Source organism: Belonocnema kinseyi, chromosome 8 (assembly GCF_010883055.1).
Source record: "Belonocnema kinseyi isolate 2016_QV_RU_SX_M_011 chromosome 8, B_treatae_v1, whole genome shotgun sequence".
Classification (NCBI taxonomy): Eukaryota; Metazoa; Arthropoda; class Insecta; order Hymenoptera; family Cynipidae; genus Belonocnema; species Belonocnema kinseyi.
In genome coordinates this window covers 33,594,225-33,607,204 of record NC_046664.1, presented here as the reverse complement: position 1 = coordinate 33,607,204, position 12,980 = coordinate 33,594,225, and the positions used below count along the sequence as shown (strand labels likewise).

Genomic DNA, 12,980 nt, shown 5'->3' with positions numbered 1-12,980 from the left:
AGTCGAACGACAAGATTTGTTAGGGCCAGTTTGACCTAGTCTTTTGACTGCCACTGGCAGCCAATGCAGCCAATGGCTGCCTTTTGGTGAGCCCTGCTCTATGGGAAGCTGCAATCAACTTTCAACTATAGGACTATAGGATAGTTGCATTTAACCCAAAAAGATTAAATATTTCTACAAAGAAATTATTTTTAAACAAAAAATTAAATAACTAAATTTTCAGTTAAAAGAATTAATTTTCAACAAAAAAGACAACGAATTTTTAACTAATAAAGATTATAATTGATTTTAAATAAAAACAAAAAAATAGTTGAATTCAACCAAAGAAAGAGAAGAGTTTTCAATCAAATAGTTTAATCTTCAAACCAAGAAGATTAAGTGTGAAACAAACAGTTATATTTTTAAGTAAAAAAGATATCATTTATACAAACAAAGAATAACTGTCAAGAAAATAGTTAAATTTCCACCAAAGAGATGCATTACAACTAAAATGATAAATCTTCGACGAATACAATCAACTGAATACTGAATACTCGCGCACTGCAGCCCTTCCGAGGCGAGAGTCGCAACTGTCTCTCGCCCTACACACTGAAAAACTGGGTCGGCCTACAGTTCAAGAGGACAGAATCCGAGAGTTGGATGATCTGGGATTTCAACCCAAAAAACAACAACTTTAAGCAAATAGTTGCATAATTAAAAAAAATGAAATTTCTACATAGAGATTATTGTTGAAGAAAAAAATGGAATAGTTTAATTTTTAGATAAAACTATTAATTTTCATTAAGAAAAAAAGAATTTTCAATCAAAGAGACAAGTTATAAATTTACCCCGGCCCATGTGCGGCACTATTCAGAAAGTAGACTGTACTAAAAAACCGCCTTGATCCCTGTTATTATCTATAATTTATTTAATTGGTTTAATTCATTGGCATAGGAATTGAAAACCGATATTTCAGATATTTATATCTGAATTACGATGGAAAGTGGAAAACGTGTGATAATTTTTTTCCGGGCAAAAATATTATCTATGATCCAGTTAACAAGCAATTATCATAAAACAGTTGAAGGATCAATATTAAAAAGAGAGCAATTTCTTGCAGCAAAAGATGAATATTTATTTGTAAAGTCTTTAATACATTTTCTTATTTCTCACGTGATTCCTCTTCTAGAAATCGTTTTATAAATAAATTGAAATACCTATATGATTGTTTTAAGCTCTTTTTTGCAATGTTCATACGCTGCAGACAATGGCGCAACAACTAATGTTCTTGATGTCAAGTTAAATGTGTCATCATGCGTGGCGCCTACTACTAAAATACTTTATTTAAATTCCAGATGGCTTTGACACATCTTGTTCACTTTTTATAATTAACGACTTTGCCAGGAATAGCAAAGTCTTCGCAGAAGGGCTCGAAAGATATGAATTGGCCTGGGACATTCATTTCGCGCGTTTACTCAAGCAAGACCTTTGGAATTCATGTGGGTACTGGGTAAACGTTCATTCAAATAGGAGAAAATTAGAGAAATTTTATTCAGATTTTCAGGATAGCCACTGTACCAGAAAACCGGGAAATAACAGGGAAAAAAACTCGTGAAATGTCAGTGACATATTATGTTATAGTTAAACACGACTAACTGAAAATCCCGAACGGTCGCCCATCCAAGCGCTAACCGCGCCTATCCGTGCTTAACGTTCGAGATGTCGATAAGTCGAGAATCACTACTTAGCTACTGCTGTCGCACTGGAAAATATACGGATTGAAGCACTTCTAGTTTTAAATTGTTCAATTTTAAAGTCTAATAGTAAAATCGTTTAATTTTAAGGCTAGAGAGAGGGCTTGAGTTGGACAAATTTTCATTATTTCATTCGGAACGTTAATAATATGAAAATTTACATTTTTAAATGCTTAATTCAAGCCTGATATAATAGCGAGTAACCTTCTCGCTTTTAGAAAATATAACATTCAATACTTTTAGATTAAAATATACACTTTTTAGTTCAAAATTTCTCAATATTGTATAATTTAGAAGTCAAAGTCTTCAGAGTTAAGTAATTTGTAATTCATAAGGTTCAAAATTGACTAATTTTAGGTTGAAACTTGATAAATTAGATAATTTAACACTCTTGTAAATTCAGCCAAAATTGGCCAGTTTCAAATGGAAAACTTTAATAGCTGAAAAATTTGGTTTAAGGAAGGAATTTTGTTGAATATTGGAAGGAAGGAATTTTCAAGATTTTGAAAGATTTTTTCAAATATATTGAGTAAATTAAAAAATAGAAGAATTTAGAATTAAAAGTATTGAACAATTTTATTCAAAGTTGTTATTTAAAATTCAAGTTCTTTAATTAAAAATGAATGGAAATAGAAATATAAATGAATAAAAATGCACAATTCTAAATAAATGCTTTTTACTAGAATGCGAATGTAAACCTTATGGTCCAATTTCTAATAGAAATTCTTCATAGTTAAATAATTTTAAATTCAATACAATAAAATCTCAATAATTTCAGTTTGACATACTTAATAAGTTTGACCATTTTAACTGTATTAACGTATATAACAGTTCAAGATTTTAGATTCTTCAAAATATGTATGTATACTTAAACTATTATACATACATTCATGGCATTCAAAATCGAATAAAATAAGGTTGCAATTTTGAAAATTGGAAATTTTCTAATTTTTAAATTTTGTGCAGTTTTTAATTGAAAGTCATAATTTTACAATTTTCGGTCTTATGAATTTTGATTGCCCTGAATATAAAATTCTTCAATTTTGAACAATTTTTCTGTTTGAAGATCTAAAAAGAAAGTTGTTCAACTTCGATGGCTCCTTAGTACGTGATTTGCGCAATTTTTTTTCATATGGAAATTTTGAAGGTTTGATAAGCAGGGAAAGCCTGGAAATTAACAGGAAGTTTTGTTCTGTTTCTTGTTTGGTCACCTTCAGGGGTTTCGAAACTATGATCATTTTGAAATCGGGAGTTTTTTAATGAGCCTTATCCTTTTTAATAATAATATATCTGTCAATGTAATACAGTGAAACTCTTCAATAGCTCTCCCTTCTATAGCCCTTCCGAGAATTGACGCCGCGCCGCATAAAGGTCTAACAGGAGCTGCGTGAGGTGCACGGGATCTGCGGTTGTCACTCAGGCGAGCACTCAGGCGTGAATAAACAAAAGCGGAGCGGGCTATAATGAATTAGTTCCCACCCACCGTCAGCCCCAAAGTGGGCGCTATGGAAGAGTTTCACTGTATATTGACTCTTTAAACAAATTTCCTCACGGGATCGTTGATGTATTATGTATTTCACACGTTTTAGTTTAATTTTTTTCTATGTGCCCGTTTTTAACGGCAAATATATTCTCGTCTTTATTGAAACAAAAGAAAAATGTATTACGTAATATATTAATGATCACTTAACATATTCCACTACTCGCAACTGATTCTTCACTCGATGTAGGCATTTTTTGAAAATTTCTATTTGTTTTTGATCATTCTAAAAGCTCCGAAAAAAGTAATTTATAAAAAGCCAAAAAAATTCTAACATATTTGTTTAGTGGCAGTTTTCCTCAAAGAACTCTAGCTGGCCTCGTGTAGAAAAATGATGCTGTGTACGTTTTTTAAAGCTTTTTCGATTTTTTCATTATTTAATTTTTTTTAATTTTCAGAGTAACCAAGATAATTTTTGTTTAAATTCTTCTGTACATGAATAAAAACTAATGTCTTGCAGACTCTAAAGAGATTTATTTTCATTTGCATTGTTCAAAACAGCTTCTACAAAGATGTATCTTACGTTTTTGAAAACAGCATCTGCATTTATCACTGGACTTCCGGTTTTGTCGGCGATCGCGTCGCTTTCGCTTGTTGCAACATGGCTGCGGCGGTCGACTTGGAGCTGGTAAAGGGGGACTAACTCGCCCCACAGAGAACTCTGCTATCTTCATAATGACGCACAGTAGAAGCACTAGCATCATTTGAAAGTCATCCACTAAAAGCGTTCTCCACTACTAGAGCATAGTTGCTGCACTATGCTCGTCTCTCTTGATGCTCAATTTTTCCCTATTCTCTTTTAAAACTCCTATCCCCTGTATCACTTAACTACACACTTTGTAGTTTGAATGTCAAAATTCAAAACACACTGAGACGAGTTTCAAACGGCTCGTCCATCCTCCTCATGGCTGAAGATGGAGCTTCTGCATTTCATGTGGATATTGGCAGTATGGATGATTGCACTGACGTCACTCAATTAAAGTCATAAGACAATATAATGTTTAAACAGAGAACCTAATTACATCAGCAGTGAAGAGTTCTTGAGTTACACTATGACTATAATATACTGTAGCTTCATGGGGGTTTAGGATTTCTGCCTGCTGGTGAATCAGAAAGAAAAGGCTGGAATCAGCTTTTTTCAAGAGTTTGAATTTCTGCTCAGGTTGCAATTATTTAGTTCTGTTTTCAGAGTTGTTTTTCTACAGGTGATTCATTTATATTGTATGACAGGAACCCCGTTAGAAAAAATTAGTTTAATGTAGGCGCGACATGCGCTCACAAAAAAGGATTTCCTATAGCCTATTTAATATAATATCTAAAGTGTTTAACTTTTATATTTTTATTTTACTTTCAACATTTATTAAATTTAGTAGTTTGATCCTGAATTCCTCTCTCCCTTCCCCCTCTTTGGACACTCCTTTCTATCGTATCTTATTTTGTCCTATTCTATCCGGTCCTATCTTATCGCCCCTTCTCCTGCTTCCACTCCCTTCTACTACACCCTCCCCTATTAAACAAATTATTTTAAAAAAAGTTATTTAAGCAATCGAAAATTAAATTTTAATGAAATATACTCATAACATTAAATTTTCGATTATGCTAATTAGCGTGTCCGTTACTAATACCATTTTAATATGGGAAAAATTTAGAGAACAATTAAAGAAAATTTTAGACGATATAAACTGATGAATCGAGAATTGTTACTCGCTTGAGATTAGGAAGATTTAAATTTTCCTGGTGCCAAATTCCAAAGGATACAGAATTTTAGTTTTATTGAATTACAGAAAATTTTTAATTTAAATGAAATAGGAGAAATTTTCCGAAATTTGAAAAACGTATATATGCTTTTTCAAACAAAATCTAAAGATTTTGTTATTTAACAAAAATCATATTTTTAGAACCTAAAAACTTGATCCTAATTTAAGACGAATAAAAGTCTTCTGAGGTTTAAGACCTTTACAAACTTTCTACGCATTTTATATTTCGAAAAGCTGCACTTGGAATACATAGAAATCAAGGAGCTTTATTATTTTATTCCTCTAAAATTTGTATTTTTTTTTTATTTGGAACCCTTTAGAATTTTCTTGCTATGAAAGAAGCTTTAGAATATTTATGTGTTTTGCACTTTTGTTTAGTACAGAATTACCGTTTTGATAACTTTGAAATTGTTAAATTTTAACTTTAAAATGTTTCAAAATATGAAAAATTTTATCCTTAAGATTTGAAAGTTTAAATTAAATTTACTTCTTTAAATATTTAATAAAGTAGAATTGCATTTCCACGATAGCGTGTATTATCCAATATTGAATCTCATTCATTCCTTACTTTTACTTCTAAAATCGTACCATCTTCTTTCATTTCTGCTACCCTGACTCAACGATAAACAAACATCCGATCACATCTTATCAAAGAAAGTGTCATCATATTTATCGATTAGATTCAGTGTTTCCGAATAGCACAACAAATCCTTCATTTCTCGCCTCAATTCTAGCATCCAAATCCTAAAATATAAATTTAAAAAATTGAAAATATTTAAATTCATACCAATAATTTTCAATAAGGATTCAAATTCAAGTTAAGGTTGCACTCTACGTATAGTCAATCTAAAAATTGATCAAAAGTTTTTAATGACTGATAATTATTTTTTAAATCGACAAAATAGACTCACTGTCAATTGTCACGAATTTTGAAAAAGAAACCTCAGGCATCCGTTAGAATTTTTTTTAGATACTAGATTAAAATTGTAACAAAAAAATGTGATTACAGGGAGTATCTACGCGTACTGTAATTTCTGTACAAGTACCCAAGGCCTTTATTTTAATTAAAAGTTAAGATAAGCCTCATTATCTCTTTAGAAAACAAATTACACTGTTTTTTCTTGTTTTTTTGGATCATTTTAAAAATTACTTAATTTTTAAGCGGACTCTACGCATAGTGAACATCCTTCATAATGATTCAGGGTGGCCACTGTAACTAGAAATACATTTGAAGAGTTCAATTTATAAAAATTCAAATGAAAAATGTTTGCAATTTAACGGAATTTAATTTAAAACTGTACCATTAAAATTTTGAAAGCTTCCATTTTATACTTATATGTTAAATTATTGATTGTTGGAATAAACTTTGTTAAAGCTTTAATTTAAAATGTTTAAATTAAAAAAGTTTGATTTTTTAATGTCAATGACCTTGAAAATTTTTTGCAAAGCGGGATTTTTTTCTTCGATTAAAACGGCCACGGTAATTTAAGTTAGAATTTAAAATACCGAAACATTAAAACTTATATAGCCAATGAATCATGCATTGTATACCATTGTATCAGTTTGATCAATCATTCGTGGTGCCATTACGTCAGAGGGCGGGACAATAAATTTGAAAACCTGAGAGATCTTTATGCAACTTTGTTCTGAAACTTACAAAAAGAGGACTTGAACCCCGACCGGAAATTGGGCGATCCGCCGCCGTGTTTCGGGGAAAGCGATTAATTAATTAGCTAATTAGAGTCGATACAGATAAACAATAATGAGTTATATTGAAGGGCGTCTCGATTGTACTGCAGCCTAATGCTCTGTAATAATAGCAGTTACGTCAGTCGGCGCATCCAAGTGTTTAAATTGCACCGAACTGGCGAACCAATTGTACCGAGTGGTTAATCGAGAACGGGGGCGACTCATTCGACCTCTTCATAATCGAAAATTACACTCTGCCAAATTATCACTCGATTCGACCAGCGTCCAATCAACAGGTCCTTAATTTTCTATTTCCTAGAGAAAGCGTCTCTTTTTTTAAATTTCTGATTCACTAGCAGAACCTCCTAGCTAAACATATTCATTTTTTGCTATCAAATCTGTAACAAGCTATGAGAAATTAAAAATTGGCCTTACTAGAAAAAATGGGAAATTAAAAGAATTTAAATTATAAAGAAGAACGGTTGAAAAAAATATTTGTGGATATCCTACGGCGAGCCTCGCCCTTCATATACATAGAGACAGACTATATAGAGCCAATTATTTTACATTTTAATTTAAGTTACAAAATATAGAAGTAAAGGAAAATAAAATCTAAAGCCTTTGACCTACATATTCACATTGTTTTTATAATCCAAGAGAGAACTAGAATCACTACCACAAATCACATTACGATTCACTGTTGTTTAATTAATGATTGTCTATACATAAAAGTTTTGTTCCAAACCGACTGGAATTACTGATCGATGATTACCGATAATTGATTGAACATCAGCGATTGATTGAAATAATCGTTTTGTTTACAAGCACGTTTAGAAAATTTAGTTCTGAGGGCTCAGGAAGTACTCTTGAAGCAAGAAGCAAGAAGACTGGTATCTCTCGTAAAGTCTGCGCGGGAGAGCCTTTGCACACGACACTACACGACGCGGAGTTTAATCTCTATTAATAAATGCGTACAGCCCTCTGAGGCCAGAATAAAGTCAGAGAACTGTACTCGCAGCTTCATTGAATTCGCTCCTGCGTGTTGGTCCAGCTAGATGAGAAAAAGATTCATCTGTATGACTCTATGAATATGATTACTATTCCAAAAAGTTGGGCTTTCAAAGATATTTTGTTTATCAAATTTCTCTATAGAACAATTTCATATATAAAATCGTTATAGACACAAAAATGTTTTCATTGAACAATTCATGTTGTTGACCGCATTTGGTTAATTTCAGAAAACATTTTAGTTAAATGAACAAACTTTCTGTTCCATATATTAACTTTGTTTTCTTCATAATCAAGCAAAGTTTTGGATTGAATCGTTTTGTTGATTTTAGAAAATATTTTACTGATTCAACAAAATTTGTTGGTTAAATCTACCAAATAATTTAGGAAAGTATTTTACTCGAATGAAGCAACAAATTTGGTTGATTCACACCAAATATTTTGTTAAAAGCATCTTAAAAGCGACAGACGCATACGCACTTGCGACCGAGTAATCAAATTCAAGATGACATTCAATTTCGGTGATTCTTATCAAAACAAGTGACTCGGAAAACAAAACGATCTTTAAATAAAATAAACAATAAATTCTGCACAACGTGTATTGCAAATGCCGTGCCATATGGAATATGCTCGTCTTATGGTATTTAGTAGTTAAATAACTGATTAAAAAACTACTAAATAATTCGCACAAGATGACACAATTTCATGGTAACCCCAATTGGAAATTGACTACTGGCGCAGTACTGCGCTAGCACTGACAGCGTCGGCGCAATACTGACCGCCAGTACTGGCGCGGTGCTGGAAGGACCTTGGGATGATAACTATGTTCGGTACTGGCTTTCCGTACTGCACCAGTGCTGGCGGGAAGTACTGGCAGACAGTAGTGGCGCAGTACTAGACATGAAGATTAAACAGAATTAAGCCGACGCTCGTTTAAATTTATAACAAGAAGAGGCCTGCTTAAGATGTGTGAACTATAATATCATTTAAAGGATAGATTAGCTTTATTTTGCGTATGAATTTCTATACACTTATTACGATTCTAACAAAACTGACGGTGGCTGATCGTTGACTAAAAATCAACTCAGATACGATTGAACATTTTTAATCGTAAAAATGCAGTTTTTTTTACGTTTTTCGGCTTAAACTAAATATAATATTTTAGGCTGTATGTCATATAATTTTCAGATCTTTGCAACAATTTTTCTAGGTCATGCGAAGAGTTGAAGTCGAGGTACGAAATTTGAGAAAATCTGGAATTTCTTGAAAAAACTTCTCACGTTCTGCTGCTCTTCAAAATGTCAAAAATATATTGATTAAGCACCGTTCGACGTGGAATTTCATAAGCTATCATAAGTTATCGTGGTTCAAAGTCAGCAGTGATTTTTAATAGTGCTCGCGCCAATCGTGATGACAATTTCCGACGCTAGTATATATGTTTATATTTGCTTTTTTATCTATGATTTTTGCCAGTATCGGTACAGTAATTGAACTGCAATACCCCCAGTACTACTCCAGTACTCGTTCGCCAAGGTTTGGCTAGACGTTGGCATGGCCAAATCACTTAGTACTGCGCTACTGGTCCGCCAAGATTTGGCTGGACGTTGGCAAGACCACTGGCTCAGTACTGCGCCAGATGTAAGTTACGGCTCAATGCAGGCATTTCTCATTGGGAATGTAAATTATAATAGGTCTTTTATGGTTACATGAACAACAAATTTTGGTCATTCGTAAATCAACGAAAAACTTTCCTTATAACAACACAAACATTTGTTTGAATTAACTAAAATATTTTGAAGGAAAAAGCAAAATATTTGCTTGGATCAGCCAAAAGATATGATTTAACCATCAAGATGTAGCTACTCGTATAACCAATTAATTGTCTTGGATCAACAAAATATTTTGTTTTCCATATGAATAAGGTAGATTCAACAAAAATTTTGTTTATTCAAGCAAATCTTTTTCTGGGTGTATGAAATCAGGGCGTCTGACCCTGGTAATGTCAAGGAATTATTTTTGGCTAAAAGATATTTTTTCCCAGATTTGTAAAAAACAGTTATTTACAAATATTGGTAACAAATTTACATAATTTTCTTATTTATTACGGGTGATGGAGACAATTTTTTTAAATAAACTGTACGAATTGTGTCACAAGACGTTTTTTCCGGTATGTGAAACCTCAGAAACATTTTTACGATAAGAGGCATCAGCAGGTTATTCGGGATAAAAATTTCGTTTTCCGGTCAAGCCGACATAGAAAAACGCTGGAGTTAAAATTGTTGCAACTCAAATTTCATTGGTCTCACAATGAGAAGTTTCAGTCTTATATTTATTCCTATGAACGTGAGACGTATTCCTTTGAGACTGAATTTTGTCTCATTTGGAGAGTTTTGGAGTGCTAAACCGCGCTGTCACCCACCTAATTTTCAACTTTCTTCCATTTAACAGTGCGTACTAGTCACTTAGAATAAAATTATAACTTCCTGATGTAACTTGCAAATCTTCGGTTAGTCATGGCCGTCGACATTTAAAATAAAGGCGGGATGTATAGAAAAAGTCATGACCGTCTGCATATGAAATTACGTATTTTCACTTCAACCACAAGCTAACTTCACTTTGTTGAATGCAGAAAATCTACAGTAAATTTGTTCGAACGCCCAGGCATCAATTTCGGTGCAGACGGTCACGACTTGTTAGTTTTTACATCCCGGCTTAGGTGGTTTGAATGTCTTAAGATTTGGAAATTATACTACGCCAAGTACAATTTTTATTTCAAGACACTAATACTCACTGGTAAATAGGAGGAAAATAAAAGTTATGTAGTTATTATTATAACTAACCTGCTTATCAATATCTGTTTCACCCAAATAACGCCCGACAAAATCATGTTGACAGGTACCTGATAGTTTGAAGACAACACTTCTCGTTGCACTGAATGAGAAAAAACAGTCTCAAAACGATGAATTTCCCCTAGGTTCTCAGAATTAATCTGTGTGGCTCAAATTGTCGTAACTCAATTGAACATCGATTTTTGTGTACTTTCGAGGATCAGCGATTTTCTGTGGAGGAGGCATTCATACTAGTCAAACCTCCGTACGGAGTAATCCCCATTTCGCATTATTAGGCCTTATTAAATAATAATCACGTGAATATTACTTCACTATTAAAGAGTTTCGCAGCAATACAGAATTAATTTAGAATCTTAGACACTGGAATAGGACAATATTTTAGTGGAAAGAACTGTTTAAATTTTATTATTTATAATTATAATTAAAAACTCAATTTACATTTTGGCATCAGTTAATGTAAAATTGGAACCACAACTAAACTCAAATAATTAGTTATAAATTAAAGTGAACTTTTAAATTGTTTTTTTTTAACAATCATCATTATTATTACAAGCAATAAACAATTCTCGAAACAGTTAAAATTAAATTCAAGATTAAACTACTTATGTACTACTAAGTGAATGAAATTAACATGTTCTCGTGAAAATAAATCCGTTTTTCTATTAATCTTCTGAAAAAATTACCTGACAGCTATAGTTCAAATATTTTTTTGATCAAGAATTTACGTAATAAAAAATGTATGATATTATTGCTACCACAATTACAATTTTAAAACAAATTGTCAATGGGAAATTTTTTTATTAAGGGTACGTATTAAAGTTTTATAAAGTAATTTTTTGCTGTTTATAAACATTAATTAATTACACGAAATTTCAATACAACACCTATTAATTTACAATAATTGTAATAAATAAAGGCTATAATGTTTAAAACAAATTGTTAATAAAAATTATCATTCTAATCTAGCATACGCACATCAAATTTAAAATAAATTTTCATCTTTTTTCAAGTTATGTTAATTTATGTCGTTTTTTAATCATATTTTTCACTCACATTAATAATTGTTAAATGTTTCCTAAACCATTTTCTTATATTATCAGTGCTGAGGTATTATTAAAAAATTTAGAGTGAAAAAAATACTTAATCGAGTAAAAAGCATTTACATTTTCGTTAAAAAAAATAAATTCTTAATAACAATTGTAAATTTAATTATGAGCTAAGATTCCTGATTAAATATCATTATTCACAGGCTTCCAACAGTACTTATAGAGAAAAAATTTCGACGAATAAGCGTTCCTTTGGGGCTTTTGTTCATAAAATTTGTTTATAAAAATATAATTTTTTAGTGTAAAAAATATTATGTAGTCAATTAGCATCTCCGATATCGTATTCTGAGGCAGATTTGCTTTGTTTATAGAATTTGTTTACAATAATTAAATGGAAGGGAACGGAAATTTTGCGTGAAAATGCCTAAATTATCGTTTATTTTCCATTTTGTTTATAATATTGATTAGAAGCTATATATATAACATATATAAATTTTCATCATTCAAAGCTGTTATACTACACGGTAAAAAAAAATTGAGCTGTGATAGGGATATTATTCCTTATTATAGCTAAACATTTAGCTGAAAACGAACGAAGGAATTTAGAAAGATCCCTGGATCAGCGAAAATGAATATCCTTGACCATTTTCCATATACCAGGGATATCGTATAGTCAAACAGCGAATAAGTATAGCTATAATAGGAATATTAAGAATAGGTGTCTGAAGCAATTATCGGAAGAGCGCCGGTGCGTTATGGGAGCAGCGAAATAAAATGGCGACGGTCTAATCGGGAGCAATGACAGTTGAGATTTACTTAGGACAATTAATCGCTTTTTACCACTTAAAATGTGCGCGAATGTTAATATTAAATGGAGTTTATGATGCAGTGATAATAATTTACATTTGTTACGATTGTAGGCGATAACTATATTGAAATATCAAGAAACGCGATAAAAACAACAAACTTGACCTCCAAATGCATTACACGGATTTCAGGGAAATTCCTTTTCGCGATACCAGACGAAAGATTGGCTACTGTAAGTTAATACGAGGGTTGTTCAATAAGTCCTTAGAATGAAGTATAAAAACAATTTTTTTTGGGTAAATTTTTTTATATTTTTCAACATAATCTCCTTGGAGCTCTGTACACTTGGTCAATCGCTTTTCAAGTTTTTTTAATCCTTCAGAAAAGTGCGTTTTCGGAAGTTCCTCAAAATAAGCACTTACAGAGGTAATGACGTCTTCGTCGTCTGGAAATCTCTGTCCACCGAGCCATTTTTTCAAGTTTGGAAATAAGAAAAAGTCACTGAGGGCTAAATCTGGTGAATACGGTGGGTGTTCGACCAATTAGAATTT

At 32.0% G+C, this 12,980-nt stretch overlaps 1 protein-coding gene across 9 annotated transcripts in view; it reads right to left on the bottom strand.

Annotated features, from left to right (window-relative positions):
• LOC117179048 overlaps positions 1–12,980 on the bottom strand; it is a 67,336-nt gene that overhangs the window by 41,883 nt on the left and 12,473 nt on the right. For 2 of the 9 annotated variants that reach the window (XM_033370671.1, XM_033370676.1), the window contains exons 1-2: positions 7,350–7,625; positions 3,797–4,373 (exon numbers count right to left, since the gene is read on the bottom strand). The exons of 1 other annotated variant lie outside the window; for it this stretch is intronic. In XM_033370671.1, the coding sequence (XP_033226562.1) occupies positions 3,797–3,977 (181 nt within the window). In that variant the 5' untranslated portion in view covers positions 3,978–4,373; positions 7,350–7,625. Of the gene's footprint in view, positions 1–3,796; positions 4,374–7,349; positions 7,626–12,980 lie in introns of those variants that run through there. 6 more of the 9 variants (XM_033370672.1, XM_033370674.1, XM_033370675.1 and 3 more) reach the window with 6 other exon arrangements.